The sequence below is a fragment of the Carettochelys insculpta genome, chromosome 29, assembly GCF_033958435.1.
Source record: "Carettochelys insculpta isolate YL-2023 chromosome 29, ASM3395843v1, whole genome shotgun sequence".
Classification (NCBI taxonomy): Eukaryota; Metazoa; Chordata; order Testudines; family Carettochelyidae; genus Carettochelys; species Carettochelys insculpta.
This window is the reverse complement of record NC_134165.1, coordinates 4,123,572-4,149,680: the sequence shown is the minus strand read 5'-3', so window position 1 is coordinate 4,149,680 and position 26,109 is coordinate 4,123,572. Positions and strand designations below refer to the sequence as shown.

The window sequence follows — 26,109 nt, the reverse complement described above, 5'->3', positions numbered from 1 at the left end:
TGCTAGCTGCCATGAGGGTGGCAGCTGGAGCTCCAGGCCCTTTAAATCACCAGATGTGGGCAGTGCTGGGGCATGTGGGGAAGCACAGGGTGTTCTAGGCTGTGCTCAGAACTGGCTGCCCTCACCTCACTCCTTTCAGGGGCCCTGGAGCCGAGCCCCTGCTTGCCCAAGGTGTGGTGAAGTCTATCCCAGCTCTGCCTCAATTGCGGTGACACCTTGAGCATCCTGCCCTTCCTGAAAGGGGGCAGTTGTCTGAATTACTGTCCTTAATAGCTCCCCAGCAGAGGGCAGGGCCCCATGATGGACATAGGGACCAGACATCCAATCCTTGTCTTCGCTAAAGCTGGACCTACACCCCAGCCCTCTTATCACTCCGCTTACATTGCTGCAGAGTCTGATTCATTGCCCCCCTCGAGCAGCACAGTCACATCAGCTACAGCCCTGGCCTACGCAGCGCTCAGGTGGGGGAGAGCTCCCCCTCGGCATGCCGACCCCCTCTCTGCCCTTGGGAGACGCTGTCCTGGTGGAATGGTCCCCTTGCTGAAGCACGCCCGGAGAGCAGCTGTACTGTGAAGCTGCTCTAGCGGGGAGGAGGCAGGGGGGTAGTTTTCATGGGCACGAACAGGTCTGGCTACAGCCTCCAGCAGAGAGAAAAGCTTCCGAGGAGCTGCTCACACCTGGTGAGGCTACACCCTGCCACAACATTGTCTTGAGTCCGTGTTGGCCAACACGAGTAAAAGGCACCCTCTTCTTATGAAGACGGGGCAGCTTATGGCTTGGCTCACGCTGCGACCGCATGCAGGGAAAGCCGCTGTGTCCCCTGCCCACATTTTGCTTGGGGGAGAACAGGTAACTTGCTGGGGAGCCGTGAAGTGCAGGGGAGCCATGTAGGCCCCGGTTCGGAGAGGGTGGTGTCGAGCTGGTTTAAACTACCTCCTTCAAGGTAAACGGTGTCTCTGCTAAGGTGCTGTAAACCCCTCCTGGGGAGGTCAGCCAGCAAGAAGTCAAGAGCAGAGCCCTGGTTTTCGTATGGGGGAAACTGAGGCATGGGGGGGGGCAGGGCAGACCTGCAGCTAGAACACAGGAGGCTGCCCAGGCTGCTAGGGAATTTGGAGGAGGGGGGATTGGCTGCCAGGACTCCTGGGTTCCATTAGCAGTGCTAGGACTGCGGTTGGGCGCCTGTGATGATTGCTTCTCAGAGGTGGAAGGGGCGGGTTGATTCTGCTGTGTGACCATGGGCCTAGCCCTAGTGTGCCTCAGTTTCCCTGTAAGGTCCCTGGTGCTTTTGACATCCGCTCTGAAGTAAGCTGTGGTGTTTAGCTTTCTGCTGCTGGAGTCAGGGGTTGGGGGGAAGTGGGCTGTCACCTATCCCCTCCCCCCCCCCACACACACTTATGCTGTGGTGGGGGTGGGGAAGAGGGAGGGACCCTGGGAATGGAGTAGCAGTAACAGGAGCCCGTGGTGCCAGGAGAAGGCTCAGCCGCCGTTTGCAGAGGTTTATTCGGAGCAGGCTGGGGCTGCGATTTCACACATTACCCGACAGGGTGTTGCTCCCCTGGGCCCCGAAAAAGTTCAAAGCATCTACTGCGGGCTCAGCCCCAGCCTGACTGTCCTGGATCCGGTTCCCACCTGCAGCAGGCCGGGCCAGCTGCGCTCCTGGGACTCGAACGTGGCTTGCTGGGTGCTGCTCCCCTCACCCAGGCCTAGAATCAGGAGCCGGGGGCGCTCATAAGAGGCTGGGTTTGGACAGTTCCCCTCGGCGGTGCCTCGTCTGGCTTCACTTCCCCACGCGGTTGCCTGAGCATCGCCGGGGCTGAGATCTGGGGCCCCAGGGTGCTTTAGCTAAAGAGCAGCTGGTGGCAGAAACCAAGTGGCCCTGTGTAACGCTGGGCTGGCATCCCAGCCTTCAGCACACCGCCTGCCAGAGTGGGCTGCAGCCCCCAGGCCTCTCCAGCTGTAACCATTAGACTATTCTCCCCCCTCACTCCCAGGGGCTATGCGGGGGTAGCAAGAACAAACTTGGGTTTGCCCCTGTGAAAAAACAGCTCCCCTACCATCCCGGCTCAGGGGAGCTCCTCTGAGGGCAACAGAAACCCTGTTCATTTCTGGGTAGAAGACAGAGGTGGGATTAGCACCTAAGCAGCCGCTTGAGTAGAAGTACAGCTGCTGTGGGAGGTGGGGAATGTACTTAAGTACAAGTCACCAGTGCCCCCCTGAAGAACTATTTACGTAAAAGTACACACGTGCACATCCCATCTTTATTGTACTCAAGTACACAAAGCTGCCACACTTTTACTCAAGTAACTTTGGGGTCCTTTTCTCCACCTCTGGTAGGAGGAGACAAGGGCAGAGACATTTTTAATTTCCTCCATCTCCCAGGGTCCTAAGGCAGTAGGGCCGGCACTCCCTGGTGGGCTACAGCCCCCTGGAAGGGGGGGTTATTGTTGCAGCCCTCCAACTCAGCAGGGAGGGGGGACTCCTCCCCTCCAGCCTCTTGCACCGCCCCCTGGCCTCGATCATGTGGGCAAAGAGGCAGGGGGTGTTTGTGCTCCAGCGGTGTTTTGAATTAGTCAGATGCTGGTGGGTGCATTCAAGCCACAGGTCTCTCTCCTTCCACCAAACTCACGTGAACAGAGCCCCGACTCCCGCCGCAAGGAGCATGGGACTGCTAGACTCTTGCATTGGTGCAAACGCCTGACGCTGCTGTATGCACGGCCCAGGAGCCATTGGTTTCAGCTACAAGTTCCCCAGGCTGTCCGAGCACACGCAGCCAATTTCACAGCGACATCTGCAAGCACCAGCCTGCTGTAGTTCCTCCATCAGCTGCTGCTGCTGCTGCTGCCTCGGCTCTGTGAGCTATTGTGCATCGTCCGTGCCGCAACAGAGGGGACTCAGGGCTCCAGTTTCCCCGTTGGTTCCAGTTTCTGGGACAACACCGTCAGGATGGCGTTGAATTTCTGGTAGCGCTCGGCCCGCTCCGTAGCAGCTCCTTTGCTGCCCCAGAACAAGCGAAGCGCGAACTCAGTTTGGAAAGCTTCGAGGAGCTCGGGCGTGGCGTGGAATCCTGCGAGGAGGCCGGGAGAGACAAGGGCTGGGCTGAGAGATGCAGGAGGGCTGGGCTTTCCGTCCCATGCTGGTGGTGTGACATCAGGCTGGGCTCCTATGAACTGGCTTGACTGGCAGCCAAGCAAGCCAAGCCTAGGGCTGCTCAAGCCATTTCCATGGGGGAGTGGGTGGGAAGCGGGATTTGAAAATAGCGGGCGCTGCCTTGGTCATGGCTGATGGGAGCTGTAGTGGAGTGGCCCCCTCTGCCACACCCCCTCTCTGGGCAGGCTCCCTAGTTAAACTACTGTGATGGAGTAGGGGGAGTGCATGTGTGAGACTCCAGCTGGATGTGTGAGACAGGCAGGGCAGCTCTCAGCGGCTAAGGATGACCCTGGGGCTATAACGTAGGCTGGCAGGTAACACCTCTGCCCTGAACAAAGAGGAGGGAGGCGCTGAGCTGGGTTTGAATTGGGGGCAGCAGTTAGAAGCTGGAGGGGAGAGGGAGCTGGAAGGCAGCCAGCCGGGCGAGGGGGAAGCTACACCCCAGAGGGGCACCCCTCAGGCTCCTCTTCCCAGGGTGGGTTGGAATGACTCTCTGACTGCTGCGCTGACTCTTCTGTGAGAAACTGGGCCTCTGTTGCCTAATAAACTTCCTGTTCTACCTGCTGAGTGAGAGTCACTCCTGCCTGTGGCCGGGGTGCAGTGCATGGGGACCCCTGAACCCCATCACAACTACATCTCCCATGATGCACCGTGGCTTCACATCATGATGAAGTGCGACAATGGCATCATGGGAATGCCTGGCCAGGGGGCATCATGGGAGATGTAGTCCAGCTGGAGGCATCTACCCCAGAGAAAAATGCTGAGCAGGGAGCCAGTGAACTACATAGTCCCCCAGAAGGGCCTGAGAAACACGCAGGTTGGTGCACCCCTACCTTGCAGCTTAGCCTCAGCGGTGGCTTTGTAGGCCGCGGCGCTGGTGGCGATGGAGCGGGCGGCCACCAGCGTGCGTAGGAGGAGGTCGCAGCTCTCCTCGTGGTCGTCCCAGAGCTGCTCCCCTTCCAGGAGGCTGATGAGAGGCAGGAGGTGAGGGACGGCGACCTCTCCCGGGGTGGCGTTCTCTGCAGCCCAGGGACAAGAGGCAGACCAGTGCCGTCAAACAGCGGCTGCTACCAGCAGCGTCTCCCCCCTGTGCCTTGAGGCCAAGCACTGCTCCCAGCCGCATCCCTCCGACACCGGCGGCAGCGGGACAGACAGCCCCGTGCTGTGGAGCAGCCCATGAGCAAATCAGGGCTGGTAGAGCTACAAGGAAACTCCAGGGCTGGGTCTTTTCGCCCAGGCTGCAGTCTGTGCCTACAGTCACTAGGGAGCGGTCGAACGAAACCAGCCCCGGGCAGCTGTGTCCCCTAATCCCCTCCCTGAACTGCAGCACCAGCCGCTCGGCTCAAAGGGCAGCAGTGGGGGGTGCTTCCAGCCAGCACGTTACTGCTGGTGCAATAGGGCACCCCGAGGGTTGGAATGCCTGAGGGAGGGGACGGCCGGGGAGGTCGAACTGCCTGAATGGTGCTCCAGTCCAAAATTAGGGCTGGCCAGGGGGTGGGTGAAATGCAGCCCTGGTGCAAAGGGGCAAAGCTGCCCCAGGGTGCATCTACAGCCAGTGCTGGGAGAAGAGGCAGCCCGGACCCCATTGGAGGCAGGAACCACTTCCCCTGCATGGCAAACTTCGTCCCCTCTCTCTCAGGTGCTTCTCCCGTACCCATCTCCAGAGCAGCTGGATGCCTCAATGCATTGCTCCCCCCCCGGCCCCCGAGAGGCAGGGCTGGCCTCTCCTTGGCACTGTTCAGATGGGGAAACTGAGGCAGAGGAGCTGTGTGATTTGTTGACAGGGATTCTTGAGCTGAGCAGGGAAGCGGGAGGAGTTTCAGGCCAGAGCTCGAATCACTGGGCCAGCGCTCAACTATAGAGACGTTAAAAGGGGACCTGTACCATTTGGGGATGGCGGCGGGAGCCTGGCTGTGCTCCAGCCCAGGCTGGCGGCACACAAGCCCAGGGGAGGTCATCCATCCATACCCCCCACATCGCCACCTAACTCCCACCTCCCCGTGTCAGCGACCCCCTGCACCTCTCTCTTCCTGGAGCAATATTCACCCCCCACCCCGTGCCCCCTCCTCCCAGCCAGAGGTCCTGCCCCAGCCTGTGACATCCCCTCCCTAAGGCCAGGGCACCCGGCCGGCCCCGTCTCACCTTCCCCCTGGTTGAGGCGTTTCACAAAGGGCTTGAGGTCCTTCTCGAAGGCGATGGCGCTCTCGGTGTGGCTCTGCCGCAGCTTCCGCCACGTCTGATCCAGCCGTGCGATCTGGTGGGGGGGATGGACCAGGGGCCAGGCTTGACAGGGGCTGCTACTGCGGGTGCCATACTGCAGCGACCACCCCCTGGCAACGCCAGGATACGGCCCTGATCCGGTCTCCGGAGACAGCGAAAGCCCCAGGGAGCTCCCCGGTTGGCTGGCAGTTGTGTTTCCCAAGGCCACCAGCCTTCAGGGATGGCGCAAAGGCCTATTGGAGCCCATGGTGCTGTGGCAACTCAACCCTGCCACGCTGCACTGACCACCTGGCCACGCCTGGGGGCTTCTGTGCCAGGGGAGACAGGCCCAGCCCGGGGAAGGGACTTGTCCAAGGTCCCGAAATCCACGTCTCCTAACCCACGAGCTCTACCGAACCTCCCTCCAATGGGGACCAAGGCAGTTCTGCTCCCTGCAGTGTCCCACCTCCCGGGTAGGTCTCATCAGGGCTGGGGCCAAGGCCAGCCTCCATTGGAACAAGAGCTGTTCAACCCCCGCCTCCACCCCACCAGCCGGCTGCTCACCTGGGGCAGCTGCAGGCCCTTCATCACAGCTGACAGAGCAAACAGATCCCCGGCTGAGCCCTTCAGCTCCACGGCCAGCTGGATGATCTTGTGCAGGGTGGCGGCTCGCTCGGCCACGGGCCCCGTGCAGCCCAGGATGTCCACCGCGATGCCCAGGGCAATGAGATGGTGCCTGGAGGAGACAGAGGGACCACAGGGGCTCAGCCCACCACGAGCCAGTAGCCTTGATGGGATGTGGGTCATTGCTGCAGGAGGACCTGCTCAAGGGCAGATGGCAGTTCACGGGGTTGGGGGGAGGGGAGACCTGCCAGGTGAGTAACACAGAGCCTAGGGAGGGGCTTGCAAAGATGAAGCCTGGGCTCCACTTAACGGGTGACTTCTTCAGTGCCCTAGAGCCTCTGGAGCAGGGGGCTTTACTGCAGCTCTAGGGGGCGGCTGTAGCGTAGCCAGGCCCTGAGCATGGCACGCTGGAGGGGGGGGGTGTGTGTGTGTGTGTGTGCGTGCATGCGTGCGTGCGTGCGTGCGCTCTGCTCCCTTTCAGTGAGTCTGAGCTTGTCTACACAGAGGTTTGCTTCTCAGTGAACGAGGGATGGACCCAGCCTCACGGCCAGGTCTACGCCACCCACCTATATTGGTATCACTGGGGCGGGGAACGCTCCCGCCCCCAAGCGCAGCCGCCCTAACCCCTGCTGCAGCTCGCGATACGGCGGCAGGACTGGCTCCTGCTCACAAGGCTGTTGCCTCTGGCGGAGGTGGATTAACTGGGCCACAAGGAGGAGTTCTGCTCTCGGTGCAGTGTGACCCACAGGCTCCTTGTTGCTGCCGTTAGAATGGATCAGCAACCGCCCTGGCACGGCACTCAAGGCTGGAGCTCGGCTGCTTCCCCATGCAGCCTGGCGCTTGCTCAAAGCCAAGCGGCCTGGGGATTAACAAAAGTCCAGCCAATGCTCCCACCCACCACCTGTGTGGGCAGGCTCGGCAGCTTGGTGTGTCTCCTGATGGCGCTGGCGTGAGTAGGACTATTAGCAACTTTAAAAAGTGTCACTGGCCCTCGGCTGGTCCACCGAGGTCACAAGCGGGCGCCCTGCCGTGGAGAGGTTGCTGACGCCTGCGTTAGAAGTTCGCTACCGTGTGTTGTCAGCCCGGTTTCAAAGCGCACCAGAGCAAAGTGCGGTCACAAAGGGGTGCCCAGGGACGGGGCACAGCAGGCTAACGGGAGGGTGGGGGGGTCCATTTACACCCCACCCCAGCTTGGCTCTCACTAAATGGTCATGTAGCTACAAGTCCCAGTTTATCCCGAGGTGAGTCGAGGGTTTTACCTGCCCATGCCCTGGGCATGTTCTATTCTGACATCCCTCTGTGGCCTCACGTAGATATCTCCTTCCAAGCCAAACCCTGCTGTGCAGTGCTTGGGCAACCCTTGTGCTCTCACCCAGAAGCAGCCGCATTTCAGCATCGCTGTCCCTCATCCCACAGACTCCAGCAGCACCACCCAGGCTGGTACCTTTCCAAGAGGTCCAGGCGCAGCTGGTGCCCATGAGGCAGCGTGATCAGCTCCAGACCCGAGCTCACCCCCATCGCCCGCTGCTGTTCCCCGGATACGCCGGTGATCCTGCCCACCTGGTGCAAGCAACAAACAAGCGCAGGGGTGAAGGCCGGAGACTGGCCAGGCCATAGGGCTGACCCAGGACGGCGCACTGCCCCCGCCCCTGCCCTGATAGGGGGCTTTCTTAGTACACTGTGGAGCCCCCATGGACATCCCAGGCACCCCACTCCACAGCCACTGGGGCGTGACCAGCACCCACCCCCCCCCGACCCATTGGCTGAGTGGGTCACTGCTGGTCCCAAAGTCCATCTCAGGGATCGCTGGGCTGCAGGCAGTGGGGACCAGTAGGGGGGCCCTCTCCCTACACAGTTGGTTCCAACCCCAATGCTCCCATGTACCCCACCCACCTCACAGTCCTATGTTGTGGCACTGCAACCACGGACACAGCACAAGGCTGAAGCTCCTCGACAGCCTTAGCTGACAGCCACCGTAGCAGAACCAGCTTGCCTCCCCTCTCCCCATGTGGCACTGTCATGTCTCTTCCCCATGGTACACACTGGGGAAACTGAGGCACAGGGTGAGGAAGTGACTGGCCTGTAGCTGGATGGTGAGCTGGCAACAGAGCTGGGACTGGAACCCAGGAGTCCTGGCAGCCCCACCCCCCGACCCCCTTTAGACTTCACTCCCCTGCCAGAGCTGGGGCTAGACCCGCCCCCTGCACGCTGTTCTCACTCCCAGAGCCTGCCCTTCTCTAACCACTAGCCCCCACTTCCCTCCCCAAGCTGATACAGGCCCCCAGAGTCCTGGCTCCCAGACCCATTTCTGACCACTAGACCCCACTCCCTTCCCAGAGCTGGGAACAGGCCCCAGGAGTCCTGCCTGCCAGCCCCCTCACCAGGCAGTCCACGGAGAGGATGTGCAGGGCCATGGTCCGGCAGTCCTGCTGGGTGAAGATCTCCTTGAGCCGTTTGAGGGCACCGGGCTCCAGGGGCCTGTTGTCCGGGGCCAGGAGGAGCGAGGGGAAGCTGTGGGGTTGGAAGGAGGAGGCTGTCTCCAGCACGGGGTGCACGAAGCCCCCCGTCTCCTCCTCCTGGTAGCAGCCGCGCGGCCGGGGGAGGGGCACTGTCTCGTCCTCAAGGAAGCCAAAGGCCGTGTCCGTGGCCCGGGCCCGGCCACACCACCTCTCCTTGGCCTGCAGCCGAGCCACGTGGCTCCGCAGGCCGGCTGGAGCTTTCGGCACCAGCTCGCAGTAGGTGCTGAGCTGCTCCTGGAAGGGGTCGCCCAGCAGCACAGAGGGGGCCCTCAGAGGCTTGGGGGGAGCCTTGGAGTGCAGCTGCCCCTCCGAGCCGCTCAGGGCTGCTCCCCCCTCCGGGTCCAGGCTCTGGGGGGCAGTGGGACGCAGCACAGGATCGCTGCCGGTGCGGAAGACGGGCGAGGGGGGTGGGAGCTCGCCTCGCTCCTGGGGGCCGGCCAGAGCTTCCGGGCTGCCTGTGGGGGGGAGATGGGAGAGCGTCAGAGGTGGGAGCGGAGCAGCTGGGCACATGGACCACCCAGAGACGGGTTCTGATCCAAGCTGGGAGGGGCACAAATCCGACTTCGCGCCCCTAGGGATGGGGGACTTACACTGGCATGCAAGCCATGGGATCTGCAGCAGGGCCAGATCCTCCGCCGGCGTAAACGGGCTCTAGCTTCAACGGAGTGACACAAATTTACACCAGCTCAAGGATCTGGCTTGCGAAGTGTCCATTGTTTTGGTGTATTACGGTAACACCTGGAAGCCCCCAGCATGGCCCAGAAATTTACTGGGCTAGGAGCTGTATGTTACCTATTACGGTAGCACCCAGGCAGAGCCCCAGTCATGGACCAGGAGCATGCTAGGCGCTGTGCATTGTCTATTAGGGGTACTATGGCACCATTTGGGCCCACTGCACTCAAGGGCTGCACTAGTGCACGGTGTAAATCCGGAAGAACTGCTCCGGAAGTGGCAGCCGAGCCAACCCCTGCCCTGCACCCGCCAGGTGGTGCAAGGGGTTAATACCCCCCCCAGGCAGCCTTTGCTCCCCCCCGGCCGACAGCCCAGCTCCCACACACTCACCAGTCAGCAGGTTACTGTCTGACTGCGCCGTGTAGAGCGAGGGGCGGCAGCCCAGCTGATCCAGCCCAGCAGGGTGGCTCCCGCTCCTGTCTTTGGCCCTGCAGGGAGAAGCAACGTCACCAGGAGGCCCGGCCCCGGCTGCTGCAAAGGGCCCATGCCCAGAAGGAAGGGGATGCCAGAGTAACGCGCCTGGCTGGCAGGTCTGCGATCCTGTCCTAGGGCTGGGCTGCCCCATGGAGAGTGGAGAAGCCACTTCCAAGCCTGAGCCACAGTACCAGGGACCAGCCTCCCAAACCCCACCCCTGTGCGGGGGCAGTTTGGCAGACACAGGGTTAATAATCAGGACAGACCCTGTCCCGCCCAGCCCCTGATCCCCTGGGGTTCGGAAAGTGCTTAGTCAGGAACTGAGCATCACAACCCATCCCAGAGGGTGGGGAGAAAGACCCACTTCACTGATGGGGAAACTGAGGCAAGGAAATGGGAATGGGTGCCCCCCACCCCGGCATCCTCCCAGCTGACACTGTGAATCTACGGTACAGCAGGAACAGAACTGTGGAGTACTGACTCCGTCGCCTCCCTGGTGAAAGCGAGATCCCCAGCTCCAGCCCCCACACGGACAGGAATGGAATCCAGGCATCCTGACTCCCAGCCCCCACTCCCCCTAACCACTAGGCATCACTTCCCTCCCAGAACTTGGCGTCGAACCCAGGCATCCAGACTGCCTGGCCCTACCCAGCGCCCTTTCCCTTCCCGGCACTCACCGGAGCTGGGGCCCCTCCGTCGACACCTCCCCAGCGGTGAGTCCACGGAGGCTGAGACGGCGGGCGGGAGCCGCATCCTCCTTGGCCGGGTCCTGCACTTCCTGACGGGGCAGGCCGGGGGCCCCGTAACGCTCCTGCAGCCAGCGCAGGGGCACGGCCCGGTTGACAGGCCGGGAGATCACGGCACCCGAGGTCTCTGAGACGGGCTTGCGGTTGCCCACGTAGAAACGCACCAGGGCCGGCACGTTGTCGAACTGGTCCTGCTCAAACTGGAAGAGGGTGCGGGAGTAGCCCTGGCGGGGGCGCAGCACTGTCCGGATGATCTTGAAGTGCAGGGTCTTGCCCTGCCACCGGCAGGACAGCACGTAGTCCCCCTGGCTGGAGCCCGAGTCCCGGATCAGGAAATCCCCATCCTCCTCCAGCTGGGACTCAGCCTCCTGGGGAGACAAGGGGTGGTCACTGGTGGGATGTTGGACAATGGGGTCTAGTGGTTAGAGCACTGGGGGGACTGGGAGTCAGGACTCCGGGATCCATTTGCAGTTGTGGGAGGGGAGCAGTGGCTAGTGGTTAGACCAGGCTGAGAGGAGAGGGGATCTAGGAGTCAGGACGGTGGGAAGGGGAGTGGGGTCTAGTGGTTAGAGCAGCAGGGCTGGGAGTGAGGATTCCCATCCTGGGTTCCACCCCCAGCTCTGTCACTGGCTCCCTGTATGACCTCAGGAAGTCCCTGCACCTCCCTGCACCTCTGGTCCCCCCCTCCATCCCACGGGGATATGCAGCCTCCCGGGCTGGCTGGACTGGGCCCCACAGGCTGGGCCCCTCTGGCTCTCTCTGTACACACTGCAAGGGGGCCTGAGCTCAGCCGAGCCGCGGGGCATTACCGTAATACACCTAGGACAGGCACTGTGGGTACCTCTCGTGGCAGGCAGCCGTGGTACCACGCGTGGCTCCGCAGCTCATTTGTGCTGAGTTTCAGCTCCTCCTCCAGCTCCTTCCTGAGCGTCTCCTTGGCCGACTCCATGGTCACTCTGCTCCCGCCTCCTGGGTGGCATAAGGTCAAAGGTCAGCAACAGCGTTTCCCACCCCCCCCCCCACCGACTCTGCCCTCCTGGTCCCATCCCCTCGCCTGCCCAGCCCCATTTGGCCAGAGCTCTCCCAGCCCCTCACGTCCGGACCTGGCAGACAGCAGACAGGGATCCCACCCCCAGAGCCACCCCTCCCAGTCCACTGCCTGGAGGACTTTGCCCCTCACTCCTGCCGGCCACCTCTTAACTCCTTCTGCGCTTGATCCTCCGGTCTCGTAACCATCCCACAGGGCTGAGCCTGTGCTGGTGCCAGGCAGCAGCTTCACTCTCACGTCCCCACTGTGCATTGCAAGAGCATCTAGAGCTTCAACCCAGGTCCAGTGCTGCCCTGCCAGCTGCTGCACCCACACACCCAGAGCCAATCCCTTCCCCAGTGCAGATCACGGCCCCCTCGTGCCGGGCGCTGCAGACGGAGAGAAACAGACACAATGCTAAAATGCAGGATAACAATCTCTCCTTGTGCTATGTCTCCTAGATTGTGAGCTCTTCAGGGCATAGACACGCTCCCACTGCCTCAGCAGCACCTGGCAAAACACTGAGCGGGGGAGAGGGCAGGGAGAGGCGATCCCAGTCGGGGGTCTCCAGCTCAGGGGTTCTCAACCTTTTTCTTTTTCAGCCCCTTCTCCCCTCCCTGCAACGTGCTATATGAACACCCCGCCCAGCTGTGCCGCAACCACCATTTTTCTGCATGCAAAAGCCAGGGCCAGCATTAGGGGCTGGCAAAGGGGCCCCACGCCACAAGGGGCCCCAGGGAGCTACGTTGATCGGGCTTTGGCTTCAGCCCCAGATAGCTGGGCTCAGGGCTGCAGTCCTGGGCTTTGGCTTTCTGCTCTGGGCCCTGGCGAGTCTAACAACCGACACGCTTGGCAGCTCCCCGATCGCGGCCCAGGCCCCTGGCCGGAGCCACTCCTCCAGACCTGCTGCAATAGAGTGGGGACGTTCAACCCGACTGCTTTGCAGGTCGCACCCGGGGGGGCTGTGCCGCTGAGAGGCAGAGGGAGAGGCGATAAGAAAGGGGAGCGGAAAGAGGAACCTGCCGGAAGCAGCCGCGGCGTATAACCCTCTGCGCGCCCTTCACCCCTGCAGGAGCCCGCCTGTGCTCCCAGAGCTGGAGGAGTCCAGCCCTCGGGGCGAGATCCCACGGGCCCAACCGTGGATCTTCTGCTGCCTGCTCAGCCTGGCTCCTTCCGGTCCGTGCAGCACCTTGCCTAGACAGGTCACCCGCCTCCGAGCACACCTTGGGATGCCTGCGCGCTGAGTCAGCGGCGCTGGGAGCCCGCCAGCAGCCTGTGACCCTTGCAGGCCGGAAGGGATCCAGCCCAGTGAGCAGCCCCAGAGCGGATCCAACCAGCCGGCACGTGAGAGCCCTCAGCCCGGGGGGACGGGCTGTTCCATACCAGTCTGCACCTCTGTGTCCACTGGAGAGAGGAGCTGGCGGGGGGTGGGGTGGGGCGGGGGTGGGAGGGTGACCCTGCTGCCAGGGGCTGCCCCATGAGGTCACTGCAACCTGTTTGTGTGCGTGCCTCAATTTCCCCTTCTCCTGCGCCCTGGTGGCACTCAGAGGCCACGCAACGGGGAGCAGAATGCAGGGCTCCTGCTCCCAAGCCTGCCGGGGGGCTAACCCAGCCTCCCACTCCACTGCCAACCACCAGGCCCCACTTCCCTCCCAGCGGCTCCTTCATTCAGCTGACTGAACACAAAGGTTCACCCTCCTCCCTTGGATCCAGGATCCTCACGTCCTTCTGGTCCTCACCCAGGTCACCGTCAGACCAGGACCCGCTGCTAAGCTTTGGGCTCCTCCCCTGACTCCCTGCCGTCCCCAAAATCAGCCACCCTGTGCCGAGAGCCCCTCCTACACTTGCACTGGACTGCCCCGGCCCCTGGCCAGCCAACACGCACTGCAAGCTCTCACCGACGGAGACGCCCCAGTAAGCGACATGGCTCTTCACTGCCCTTGTCCCTCCAGTCAGGGGCTACACCTGGGGCTCCTGATCACACGCTCCCTCCAGCATCTTCCCCCACTGCCGGGGCTCCTGCCCTGCTCCCACAGTGCCCCCTGCTGGGAGAGGCAGGGACTGGCAAAAATGAGCACTGTCCCCCTCGGAGCCAGGGCTCTGGCCCCACTCCCACAGCGCCCCCTGCTGGGAGACACAGGCCCTGGAGAAGCTGAATGCTCCCCCCATAGCCAGGGCTTCTGCCCCACTCCCACAGCGCCCCCTGCTGGGAGACACAGGCCCTGGAGAAGCTGAATGCTCCCCCCATAGCCAGGGCTTCTGCCCCACTCCCACAGCGCCCCCTGCTGGGAGACACAGGCCCTGGAGAAGCTGAATGCTCCCCCCATAGCCAGGGCTCTCTTCCCCGCTCCCACAGCGCCCCCTGCTGGAAGAGGTGGGACTGGCAAAAATGATCACTCCCCCTTCGGAGCCAGGATTCCAGCCCCGCTCCCACAGCGCCCCCTGCTGGGAGACACAAGCCCTGGAGAAGCTGAATGCTCCCCCCATAGCCAGAGCTTCTGCCCCGCTCCCACAGTGCCCCCTGCTGGGAAAGGCAGGGACCGAAGTAGCCCACATTTCCCCCAGCACAACTTCTATACCAGAGGCAGCAAAGGGATGGCACGCTCAGGGGTGGGAGGGTCACAAAGTGAGACTCTGAGCTCCTAGTGTCGCTGCCACCGAGCTCACACCAGCTCTCTGCGCACCCAGCCCCTGTGGCTCTAAACACCATATTTCCCTGTGGCCTGCGTGTCGCCAACAATGCCACTGCTGTGCCCTGGCACTCTTAGAGCAGTGGTTCTCCCAGCGCCCACCGTGGAGGGGATGTGAACAGGTTCAGGGCACCCACCAAAATAAAACAGAGAGGGGTCAGTGTTAGACTCGCTGGGGCCCAGGGCAGAAAGCCAACAGCAGAGCTCCACCTGCAGCGTGGGGCCCTGGACAACTGCCTGCTCACTGCCCCCTAATGCCACCCCTGGCTATTAATCTACCAGGTAGGTAGCAGAACCGTTGTTGTGACCCTTGTTCTCTCGAATATTTTCCTTCCATGTGCAGAATAAATTTTGTAATGTGCACCACCAATTGAAACACATGCTGCCCCCATGGGTGGCTGTGGACACTTTGCTAATCAGCTGGTGGCCGCCCAAGCACGCAGTGTACAGAGAACTCTGGCTGTGACAAATTCACAGTCCATTTTGGTGAATTTCACAGTGGTAGGATTTTAAAAACGATAAATGGCACGATTTCAGCAACGCAAAAATAAAATTTCACAGTGTTGTCATCGTAGGGGTCCTGACCCAAAAAGGAGTTGTGGGGGTGAGGGAGGTCACAAGGTGATGGTAGGGGGATTGTGATGCTGCTCCTGTTACTTCTGCGCTGCTGCTGGCCGACAGCCCAGCTCTGAAGGCAGCACGGCCGCCAGCAGCAGTTCAGAAGAAAGGATGGCAAGGTTTGGTATTGAGGCTCATACTTCTGCTTTGCTGCTGGCGGAGTGCTGCCTTCAGAGCTGGGCGCTTGGCCAACAGCCGCCTCTCTCCAGCCATTCAGCTCTGAAGGCAGCTCAGAGGGAAGGCGGTGATACTGTAATTCCCCCGACAATAACTTCCAGTGTTCCCTATAAGCTGAGCGCTTGAGCAGCTGCTCAGGAGAGATTCAGATGCTGCCCAGCTGATTGGCACAGTGCCCACAGTTAGGTTTTATTTCTACTGGTGGTGCACATTCACACAAGCCTAGGGGCACATAAAATTTATTCCACATGTGGATGGAAAAAAACTACAGAGAACATTGGTGAGGACCTGAAATTTGAGAAATGCTGAGTTCTCCCCCTCCTCCCTTTGAAAATGGTATATTATAGGCTAAAAGCACACAAAAGATGAGATGTTTTTCAAGGCCATGAATTTGGTAGGGCCCTAATTACAGCATGTTGGTGGGGAAGGAAACTCGGACCCAGAAAGGTTGGGAACCTCTGCCCTGCCTCTGAGCATCAATGTAGGTACCACGCCTACAGTCAGTAGGGCCGACAGCTACCCCAGGCCCCAGGGCAAAGTGGGAGAAAGGCCCAGCTCTGTGGCCCCAGAAGGGGTGGGACCAAGGGCCGAAGGGTCGGGGCCTAGGGCTAGGATTGTAGCACTGGGCACCGCCTCAAGCTGCACAGAAGCTCCACTGCAGCAAAGAAGAGGGCAACTGTGGCGGCCCTAGGATGGTCAGTACATTCAGGAAGAGAGCTCAGCCCCCGGCCACTGTTAGAATATTCTCTCTGCAGCCATATGGCCTGGAACCGGGTGGTTTTGTTTTTTTTTTAACTAATGTTTCAGTGGAGTTTTAAAGCCCTGATTAAATACGATACAGACAACCAGCAAACCAGGGCAGCCCCTCAAAGCCAAGCAAGGAATACAATTTGCAGCCACTTGTTTCTAACCCAGAAGGTCGTACCAAGCCACTGGCTTTCCCACTCCCCCAGAGCTCTCATGTTCACATTTAAAAAAAAAAAAAAAAAAAAAGAGAAACTTGAGGTTTTCTTTTTCCAAATCAAAGCAGCAGAAATGTAGCACTTTAAAGACCGACAAAATGATGTATTTGGTGATGAAGTGGGTCTGTCCCACGAAAGCTCATCACCCTATAAATCATTTTGTCAGTCTTTAAAGTGCTACATTTCTATTGCTTTGTTTTGTTGGAGCACAGACTAACGCGGCGACCTCGCCCGTTACTTTTTCCAGATCAGAACATTTTCAGAAGTTTCCCGCATTTCTTCACATCCTCAGCTGGGGAGGAGAGAACAGAGGTTTCAGCCTCTCCTCATCACATTCCTTGTCTTTAGGATGAAGATGACTGCCCCATACTGGGAGGAGAAACACACTAGCAAACCGACAAGTGCTTGGAGATCTGTTGGTAAGAAACGCTGTGTGAGAGCAATTTTCAGATTGTGTCTCAGTCACACCTCTCGTTCCCCTAATTCAGCTCAGGATCCTACTGTTCTGGGGACTGCATAAATACATGGTAAGAGACAGCCCTTCCCCTAGCTAGCAAACAGTCTAACTAATACACCCTTTCAGCAGCAGAGTGCTGAAATTTGACCTCTGTGTATGGTCTGAGGGCTGGTGATACTTTTTAACGTCACTACTAGTCCTACTTACAACAGCTTCATTAACAAATAAATAGAGGTGCAGCAATTTCCCAGTTAGGCGGTGGTAAGTAGCATTAGCTGGTCTTTTGTTAATCCACAGGCAGCATGGCTCTGAGCAAGCTCCCAGCCGCAAGGGGGTGAAGGGGCGGGGCTGACCTCCCACCTGGACTGCTGACGAAAAGCAGCTCGCGTGCCGTTCTTGGCAAGTGTGCCCAGGATTCCTGACCCCTGGTCTAAGAGATAAGACAAAGAAAGCTCATGACTCTAATTTTAGGAATGGAGCACTGAGGGGCAGAGAGATGAAATGACTCACCCAAGGAGCTTATGAGACCCCCGGATTCCCAATCCAGTGCCTAGCCTACAAGACCCTCCCACCCCTGCTGTTTCCTCCCAGTCCTTCTGCCTCTGGTTTCCAATGCATCTCGTGCTGCAGCATGTCTATCCCCTGGCCCGCAGTGGCCTCGTCTCTGCTTGTTCTGTGTGTCTATTGCTGTGGAAAAACAACGACCCTCACCCCCACCCTGGCCTGGGCTACCTGCAACAGCATGTTCTAACACAGCCAGAGCACTGCAGTAAAATCATACCACCCAGTAACGTGATACTGTGGTAATCAGATAATAGATCTAAGCCGCGGTGTCTGACACGTGGTCCATGGGCCAGAATCCAGCACACGGAGCCTTTTTATTCGGCTGGCGCCATTTTTAAAAGGCTTGCTGCTGCATGGCCAGCTGCCATGGGGCATTGGCTGACCCAGAGCCCCAGTGGTTGGGGCACGGGTCCCATGGCACAGCCCGAGTGGCTGGACTGCGGAGCTGGCTAGCACACAGCTCTCCTGGGTAAATTAATCCTGGGTTTGGGGGGGCAGTTTGGGGTGTGATGGGGGTTAAGCCTGGGGGTGGGTGGGGGATGGTTTGGGGCTGTGGGGGGGTGGTTTGGGGCTGAGAGGGGTTTAAGCCTGGGGGAGGGTTGGGGCTATTTTGTGTTTGGTCCCTGGACCATGTAAAAAAATTGCCATGTGGTTGGACACCCCGATCTAAGCAGTTCTTATGCACAGAAGTACAGATTGGCAAACTGAGGCACAGAATGGCAGTGACTCACAGCAGATCACAATGACAAACCTGGGAACAGAATCCAGACAGCTGGGGTCCAGCGCTAAAACTGAACCCTTGGGGAGCCGGGGTCAGCTTACAAACCCCCCACTTGGGACGCACCCCACCACACACACACTGCATAGCTTCCTGTGAGGAGGTGGAGGGGGGTGAAGCCTTTATTCCCCTGGTTCGGTTGCATGTGTTTCCCACTGTCCTGCATAACTCGAGGTGTGTGCCTCAGTTTCTCTAGGCACAGCATCAGCGCACAGCGGGGAGGGGAGTTTCAGTGTGATGACTTCTCACCTGTAGGCCAAGCCCTCCCAGCTCTTCATAAGCTAGGCAACCAGGTGACCCCTTTCTTCCCCCACCCCCAGAGACAGGACAAAGGAGGGAGGAGGGTCTGGATGGTCTGAAATGGAACCGAGCTGTTGAGTGGGACAGTCTCGTCCGGCTGGAGAGGGAGGAAGGGGGGCCAGGGCCCAGCCTGGGGATCCCCCCAGGCCTCCCCTCCCCTAGACACTTCTGGTTATTGTGCTTATAAGTCTGTTCCACACTGTGGCTGTTGACTAGTAAACCTGTTCTCCCTGCTGAACAAGAGCCACGTCTGCCTGGAGACCCCCCCACCCCCACAAACGCTCTGTGGCACTTTCACCCAGACATCCCTGTGTCCGGAGCCCAAAGCACAATGGTCCACAGGAAACAACGTTGGGAGCCACAGGCAGAGCACGCAGGCCCTGCCAGTGTGACCCCAGCAGTGACCCACATGGCATGCAGCTGATGGTGGCAAATCCCATCACTTCCAAGGACCCTGTTGATCTGGGCTGGGGGGAAATTCCTGCCTGACCCTGTTTCTGGCCACCAGTTTGAGCCTGAGCAGCTGAGGAAAGCCCACCAGGCCGACATCCAGGGAAAGTATTCTATGCACCACTTCAGAGTGGTCCCGGTGGTGTCCTGTCTCCAGCTGTGGGATGCTGCAGGAGGGCCCATCCACCCAGCTCTGGCACCAGTGACGATCCAGCCCCGATGCCACTCAGCGAGCACTTTGCAGCTGGGGTCAGCGGATGCCAGAGCAGGCCCTGAACATGGGCAGCTGGCACCATTCTTGGCTCCCAGCCCCAGGGGTTAACCACCAAATGGCCCAAACTGCTCAGATGTGGGACTAGCAGGGAACCTTGGCTTGTACGGGCACAAACACATGGCACAGTGGGATGCAATTTAGGGACCCCCCACCCCCCAACCTCAATTTTGACCTCAGGCTGTCCCTGGAGATCTAAAAGCACAGTGGCCTCATCCTGCCGACCCTAGGGCGCTCTGCCTTCCTGAATCATGGTGCTGGGTTCCTGCAGGAGGGATCCAAGTCCATACGGAACAGGGAGCAGACCCAGCCACTCATTCGACACATGGACTGCTGAGCTGCCAAGGATGGGACACAACTCCCACTGAATCATGGGACTCAGGGAGGAAACGTCTCCAAGAGGAATGATGTTCTAATCATTTGGACCCTATGCCAGGACTTGGGAGACCCAGGTTACAGTCCCTGCTCCGCCACAGGCTCTTAGGATGACCGTGGTAAGTCACATCGCTTCTCCAAGCCTCAGTTTCCCCATATGCACAACCATAGAACACTAGAACTGGAAGGGACCTCAAGAGGTCATTGAGTCCAGTTCTCTGCCCTCACAGCAGGACGAAGTACTGACTAGACCCATCTCTGATAGATGTCTATTTAGATGTCTGCTCTTCAATATCTCCAGAGATGGAGATTCCACAACCTCCCCAGATAACTTATTCCAGTGTTTAATCACCCTGACAGTTAGAAGTTTTTCCTAATGTCCAACCTAAGCCTCCCTTGCTGCAGTTTAAGCCCATTGCTCCTTGTCCTGTCCTCAGAGGCCAAGGAGAACAATTTTTCTCCCTCTTCCTTGTAACGCTCTTTGAGGTACTTGAAAACTGCTGTCATGTCCCCTCTGTCTTCTCTTTTCTAAACTAAACAAGCCCAGTTCTTTCAGTCGTCTCTCAGAGCTCATGTTCTTTAGACCTTTCATCATTCTTATTGCCCTTCTCTGGACCTTCTCCAGTTTCTCTGCCTCTTTCTTGAAATGTGGTGCCCAGAACCGGACACAACACTCCAACCAAGGCCTAACCAGCGCAGACTAGCGTGTCTTGCTCACAACACCCCTGTTAATGCATCCCTGAATCACATTTCCCTTTCTTGCAACAGCATCACACTCTTGACTCTTACTTAGCTGGTGGTCCACTGTGTTCCCTAGATCCCTCTCTGCAGTGCTCCTTCCTAGACCGTCCTTTCCCATTCTGTATGTGTGAATGTGGATACCTGTGCTGCCCTGCCTCACATGGGTGCTGTTAGCTCAGGAAAAGCATCGGGTGAGAGCTATGATTATATTCGCTGCTCAACCAGCCCTCTGCTTCCTTTGATCTTGAGATAGCAAAACAACATTCCTGCCAAGGTCAGGGACAGGCCCCCATCTACAGACGGGCCGAGCTTCCTGCACAGCCCGAGCAGCTGCCCAGACCTGACCTGGCCTCCTCCATGGCCAGTTCCCCTCACTGTGAAAAGGGGGAGACATGCAACATGAATTTGCCTGGCCTCAGAGCCCCACCTCCACCCCTTCTCTCGACTGCCTCAGCCAAGTGAAAGCGCTGCCTGGGATTGGAAATTTCCTCCCCAGGGAAGGGCTTCCAGGCTACAGCCAAGTCCCCTCTTCACCTTCCCTGGGGTACACTGAGCAAACCAGGCTGCTGATTTCTCTCCACGTTAGGCCGGTGGGAATCGCTCAGATCAAGAGATACAAGGGTCTACGACTTACAGGCAACTCCGGGGCATCACACGGGGGGAAGCCTGGTCTGACGGGGCATCCAAGCCTCTGTGACCATTCACAGCTAGGTTTGACAGGCCTCTGGGTGCGGCCCCCTTCACCGGACTCTGACGCCCTGCAGAACTCTGGTGCAGAGGTGCTTCCCCCCTAAAAGGAGATAAGGTTCAGCTCCCAACCCCCCAGGAGGAACTGACTGGGGAGAAAAGGGAGATGAAAGCGGGGTGGCTCCCAAGCGGGGGAGGGGAAAGGAGCCCCCATGTCTTCATCAGCACAGAATTAGAGATGAAAAGTTGTAGGGAGACCTACAAGCTGGGCCCTGATTGCTAGCAGTGGGGCAGACCCCAAAAGCAGAGTTGAGGAGCGGTCACAGCCCCATGTCCTTGGGGGCGTGGGCCCAGCACAGACCAGGCTGGCAGGCCAGCGTGTTCCGCAGCAGGAGGTTGCGTCAGTGTGCCGCCATCGCTATCCCTCCACAGGTGTAACCCTCCCTCTTCCAGATAAACTCTGCCCAGGAAACCCGATCTCTCGGCTTACAGCCACTGGTGCGCACCAATGCCCACCTGAGCTCGGCGGCGTGAATCCGGAGTCACACCGGGCATACGGATGGACTGACACCGGCATCCAGCTCTAATGGAACAGAGACGCAGGGAGGGAAGGGAAAAAGCAGGCTGGCTCTGAACTAATCCAGGGCAGGGGAGGTGGGACACCAGGTTAGATGGGCCCGTTGCTCTGATATGACACTATAGGGAGGTGAGAGCTGACGGGGGTCGGGTGGATGAGACGGGATACCAGGTTAGATGGGCCCATTGCCCTGATATGAGCCTGAGATGATATGAGGCTGCAAAATGGTTGCTGTGTCCCTAGCCCTGAACTGGGTGGAGCAGCAAGGCAGGGGCCTGGCGATGCAGTAGCCGGCCTGGCTCCCCTGTCCTTCTAACCCTCCATCACAGCCCCTCTGCACAGGAGCCGCACGCCCAGTCCAGGGCATGGACAGCCCAGCCCAGCAAAGACAAAGGGCTGGCCCTGGCGCACAATGGACAGGAAATCCTCTGCCCGGGTGTGTTTTCCCCCAGCCCTGGCGGCCTGGCTTTCTGGAACAGCCCAGACCAACTGAGCCAGTGCAACCGCAGGAGAAGGAAGCCGGTCACCCAGAGTAAATGAGATCACACGTATTCAGTCTGATCCACCACAGCCTCCATCACACCCACGTGATTCACCCTGCCCGGGGCAGGGTGGGCACCGTCTTCTGCCCGACCACACCACACAGGCTGGCATAGTTCTAATCTCACCCCCCTGCCCATCAATCAGCCGATGCCCCACTTCCCAGGGCCACACAAGGGCTTTGAACCAGTGGGGTGGGTGGGTGTGTTACAGAGTAACAAGCAAACACGGGGAGGCGGGAGGAGGAAGGGGCTTTTGGGAGAACTCCACTCTCTGGTGAAACGCTGGAAAATGGTGAACACCCACAGAGAGGCAGTCGTGTTAGTCAGTATCTTCACAGACCAAACCAGCAGTCCTGGAGCACTTTGAAGACCAACAAAACAAGGTATTTGATTATGAGCTTTCATGGGGCAGAGCTGGAAATCTATTGGATAGATTAAATCGATTTCCAGCTGCAAAGAAGCAGCTCTGCCCCAGGAGGGCTCATCAGCCAGTACATTAGTGTGTTAGTTTTTAAAGTGGTCCAGGACTGCTGGTTCGGTTTTTGGAAAGGGGTGGTGAGGAGAGCCCCCTCTGGGGAGGGGAGGGCAGGAGTCACGCACCCCTGGCTCACCCTAGGTTCCCTACCCAGGGGGCTGGTCACCTCTTGCGGGATCCATCAAGACTACCCCACCCCGGGCAGGGAACTCCCCTCCCCCCTCTCAGGCAGGCTCACACCTGGATCTCCTCCTAAGAGCAGCACCCCTCACCTAGTGCCCCCCCATCTCCTCCTAAGGGCAGCGCCCCCCAGATCCCACCTTCATGTGCCCACCCTGACTTTCCTCCTATGGGCAGTATCCCCCATCTCACCCCACAGAGGGGTAAGGGGTCCCCTACAGCGCCCCCGCAGGCAGCCCGACCCAGGGCCCTACCTGAGCAGCTGGGGTGCGGCGCTGCGGCTCCTGCTCCCACCAAGTCCCGGCCGGCCCCGGGCTCGAACCCGCCCCGCTCCCCATTCCGCACATTCCAGCGCCCGGCGGCGGCTCCGCCCTGCGACCCACCCCCGGGAGCAGCCAAGCCGGGACCAGGCGGGGCACCGGAGGCAGCCGGAGCGGGGAGGGCGGGGGCCCGAGGTGAGCTGAAGGCTTGTGAGGCTGGGTGTGAGTAGGAGGGTGACTGTGTGTTGCTGCGTGTGGGTGTGTTAGTGGGAGTGAGTTTGTGGTTCAGATTGTGTGAGTTGGAGTGTCTGTGAGTTTGTGCTGTTGCTGGGTCGGGTTGTGTGTTCTGGGTGTGAATCTGTATCTACAAAACCGCTGAGTCACGTGGCGCCTTGCAGACTAACAGATTTACGTGTCGGTGAGTCAGGTTGTGTGTTTCTTGGGTGTGAGTTGGAGTGTCTGTGACTGAGTTTGTGTGCTGAGGATCTGGGGTGTGTATTTGGGGTGTGTTAGTGGGTGTGAACTTGTAGGCATCTGTGTGACTGTGAGTTGCTGAGTCAGGTTGTGTATTCTGGCTGAGTGTGAGTTTGAAGTGTGTGAGTGTGAGCGTGCATGCTTGTGCGCCTGATGGATTTTGGGGTGTAAATTGGTATAAATGGCCAGGCCGTATCCTCAGGCAGGCTTGCGGGCATCAGCAGGATTGTCTTAGTGGGTCTGGGTGTGTTCTGAGTGCGCTTGGTGGCGTTAGTGGGTCTGTGCAGTGCAGAGTTGTGTCTGGGAGGCGTTGTTGTGAGTCTGATTGTGGAGAGGCAGCTGGCACGGGTGTGTGGAAGGGTGTGTGAGATGGTGGGGCGGTGAGCCCAGCCACAGTTGTTTGTGCAGCAGGTGTAACCGTTCCTGTGCAATTGCTGGTGTGCGTGTGACTGTGGGTTGGTGTTGGTGGGAGTGTGAAGGTGTGTGCTGGTGTACAACGCCCTTGTGCACAGCCCCACTGGGCTCTGTCCCACACGGCCTGTGCTGTTGTGAGCTGGCCCATGGGCCAGCCACACTGGCCTCCCTGGATCCCCGCCCCCCATTCAGGGTGTGCAGCTGACTGGCGCCCCCTGGCACCACACTGCATCAGCGTGTTGAGAGCGCCCCCTGCTGGGTCATCTCCCTGCAGCACAGCGCCCCCCCCCAGTGCCACCCCAGGGTAAGGAGGGCAGTATTGATTCAGAAGAGAGAGCCCACCCCAGGTGCAAAGTTCCCAATCTCATGTCCAACCCACCCTGACCTTGCTGGGGGGGATCAGATCCCAGCTTTAAGAGAGGCTTTACGGCACCTGGAAATCAGAGCCCAGCAGGGATCGAAGCAGGATCAGGTGGCGGCTGGGGACGGAAGGAGTGGGATTACTTTTCTTGGCCAGGTGGGGGGTGTTTGCTAACTGCCTTCCCTGCAGTTAACCAGGACTGTCTCCACTTGGAACAAAGCTGAGGCTCGGAGGAGCTGGGTGAATCAGTGCTCAGCCCAGCAGCACCATGCCTGGGGCCATGAGTAAGTCTGAGGCGGGAAGGCCAATGCCATTGCTATTAGATCACCCAGGGCTGCAATCACCAGCCTTTAGCAGGGAACCAACCCCCTAGCTGGTGTCAATCAGCTGAACTCCAGGGAATTCCCACCCCCACACACACACGAGCTCCCCTATCAAATAGACAAAGAGAGGGGAAACTGAGGCACGGGGCATGACTTGCTCAAGATTGCCTATGAGGGCAGCAGGAGAGGCAGGATTAGAACTAGGGGTTCTCGGGGCCCCAGACCAGTGGTAGGCAACCTGCTGCCTGTTGGGGTTCTATGCGTGGCCTACGAGATGCTTTGTTTCCTGTTGTCCGATTCTGCTGGTTTCCTGTCTGCGTTGGTTTTTTCCTATTGGTGACGCACACGGGGCACATGAAGTGAGGTGTGTGCTGATTGCACACAGCATTAACTGTGACAGCCAATCACAGCGCTGCTATGGTTCATTCGGCTCACCCCGCAAATTCGAGGTGCCCCTGCGCAGTTAGCAACGCGCCCCTATCCCGGGAGACTATCTTGGCTATAAGTAGCAGAGGGGGAGCAGTGCTCGTCTGTATCTTCAAAAGCAACAAGAAGTCCTGTGGCACCTTATGCTCCAAAATATCTGTTGGTCTATAAGGTGCCACAGGACTTCTTGTTGTTTTATCTTGGCTACGACACTCCAGTGGCCCAGTGAGATAAAGGAGGGCCATGGGTGCGGACCACTCACTAGCCTGGGTTGCCCCAGAGTATGCCTTCGCCACTGCACCCCATAGCCTCTGACAAGTCAGAGGCCTGAGACTGTGGTTGCTATTTGTTAAGTATTTAACAGTAGCTCAAGCAGCCCAGCCAGATCAGGCCCCAGTTGTGTTAGGTGCTGTACAAACCCAAAAGCCAACATGTCTGCTCTGAAGGGCTTCTGATCAGAAAAAGGGGAAGAGTTGCCCAGTGGTTAGCACACGAGCCTGTCTTCAATTGCCTGCTCTGTCACTGGCTCTGTCTGCAGCCTGTACAAATTTGCTTCCTCCCTCCCCTTTTTCTCTAGGGTATGTGAATGTGTTTGTGCAACTGGGCCTCGGTTTCCCCAACTGGGCTACAAGCCCTTTCCAGCCTTACTGATGGCGAGGTCTTTGGTAAGGGTGGGGAAGAGGGAAATGAGAAGCCAGGGCAGGGCAGATAACTGGATGGCCCCGATCCTTGGCCAGTCAGGAACAGCCGGTGCAGCGTGCCCAGCTTGCTAGCAGGTGTCAGCAAGGCAGATGTGTGCTTGGAGGAAAGTCGGGGGGGAGTTTTTTGAGCTGAAGCTTTGGCCCTGCTGCTGTTGATTTTACAGGGGAAGTGTCCAGATGCTGTGTGGTGGGAGAACAAGATAAACTCTCAGCTATTGTGTTCCCCACTCCTATGAGCACTGTGATTGTGAAAGAAGCAGAAACAGAGGATTGTTTCCTTCCCCCCCTGCATGGGATTGTCCAGTCACCAATGAATCAGTGGTTCAAAATGTATTTTCCCCTCTTCCTTTCAGCCACTGATTGACCATCTGACCCCATCCGGATTGGGGCATTCTCAAAAAGTGACTCATAAACCTACCTAGCTCACAGGTGCTTTGGTGGGGAATTCAGAGCTAGGCGACCAGGCAGGAAATGAGATGGCATTGAGATTTCTTTAACCTCACCTCCAAACCCATGACCATAGACAGAATGACTGGCTCATGCTGGGTAAGTACCCTGCCAGGCAGCACAGGAAGTGATGGTTGGATGGTCAGGCTGGACTTGTTCCAGGTGAAAATTAGGGCAAGCGAGCCGTTGGAACAGGCTACCCAGGGAGGGGGCAGCTTCTCCCTTCTGGGTGTCTTCTGAGCCCCACTGCAAGAGAGACGAGAAGAGACAAACACCGATTCTGCCCAGACCCTGACAGAGATCAGGGGCCCACTGCACCTGGTGCTACACAGACCTAGATGGAGATCTGAGCCCCCTTGTTTCAGGTGCTGAACAGACCGCAGGCCCATTATATCAGAAGCTGCACAGACCCTAGCTGGGATCAGGCCCCTGCTGTCTGGGCGCTGCACAG

General features: G+C 59.0%; 1 protein-coding gene across 4 annotated transcripts; it reads right to left on the bottom strand.

Annotated features, from left to right (window-relative positions):
• Positions 1-2,240: 2,240 nt before the first annotated feature.
• On the bottom strand, positions 2,241-22,641 carry SH2D3A (SH2 domain containing 3A). 4 transcript variants are annotated; one of them, XM_074980448.1, is made up of 12 exons: positions 22,507-22,641; positions 20,426-20,581; positions 11,575-11,797; positions 11,223-11,350; positions 10,313-10,749; positions 9,552-9,649; positions 8,352-8,944; positions 7,415-7,530; positions 5,911-6,082; positions 5,290-5,401; positions 3,981-4,166; positions 2,241-3,064 (listed from the first exon to the last, which is right to left on the bottom strand). In XM_074980448.1, exons 3-12 carry the CDS (start codon positions 11,615-11,617, stop codon positions 2,892-2,894), a joined length of 2,058 nt encoding a protein of 685 aa, XP_074836549.1. In that variant the 5' UTR covers positions 11,618-11,797; positions 20,426-20,581; positions 22,507-22,641; the 3' UTR covers positions 2,241-2,891. The 4 variants fall into 4 exon arrangements, with proteins under 4 accessions (XP_074836549.1, XP_074836551.1, XP_074836550.1 ...); XM_074980450.1 differs by lacking the exon at positions 11,575-11,797; XM_074980449.1 differs by lacking the exons at positions 20,426-20,581; positions 22,507-22,641 and adding an exon at positions 12,432-16,002.
• Between the last annotated feature and the right edge of the window lie 3,468 nt (positions 22,642-26,109).

Excerpts from the sequence above, each read along its gene's own strand:
- SH2D3A (XM_074980448.1), bottom strand. The coding sequence starts at position 11,617 with ATGGTTACGAGACCGGAGGATCAAGCGCAGAAGGAGTTAAGAG. Across the intron at positions 5,402-5,910 it reads AGGGCCTGCAGCTGCCCCAG|ATCGCACGGCTGGATCAGAC; the intron begins GTGAGCAGCCGG and ends CCCCCCCACCAG. Across the intron at positions 3,065-3,980 it reads CGCTGAGGCTAAGCTGCAAG|GATTCCACGCCACGCCCGAG; the intron begins GTAGGGGTGCAC and ends GCCTCCTCGCAG.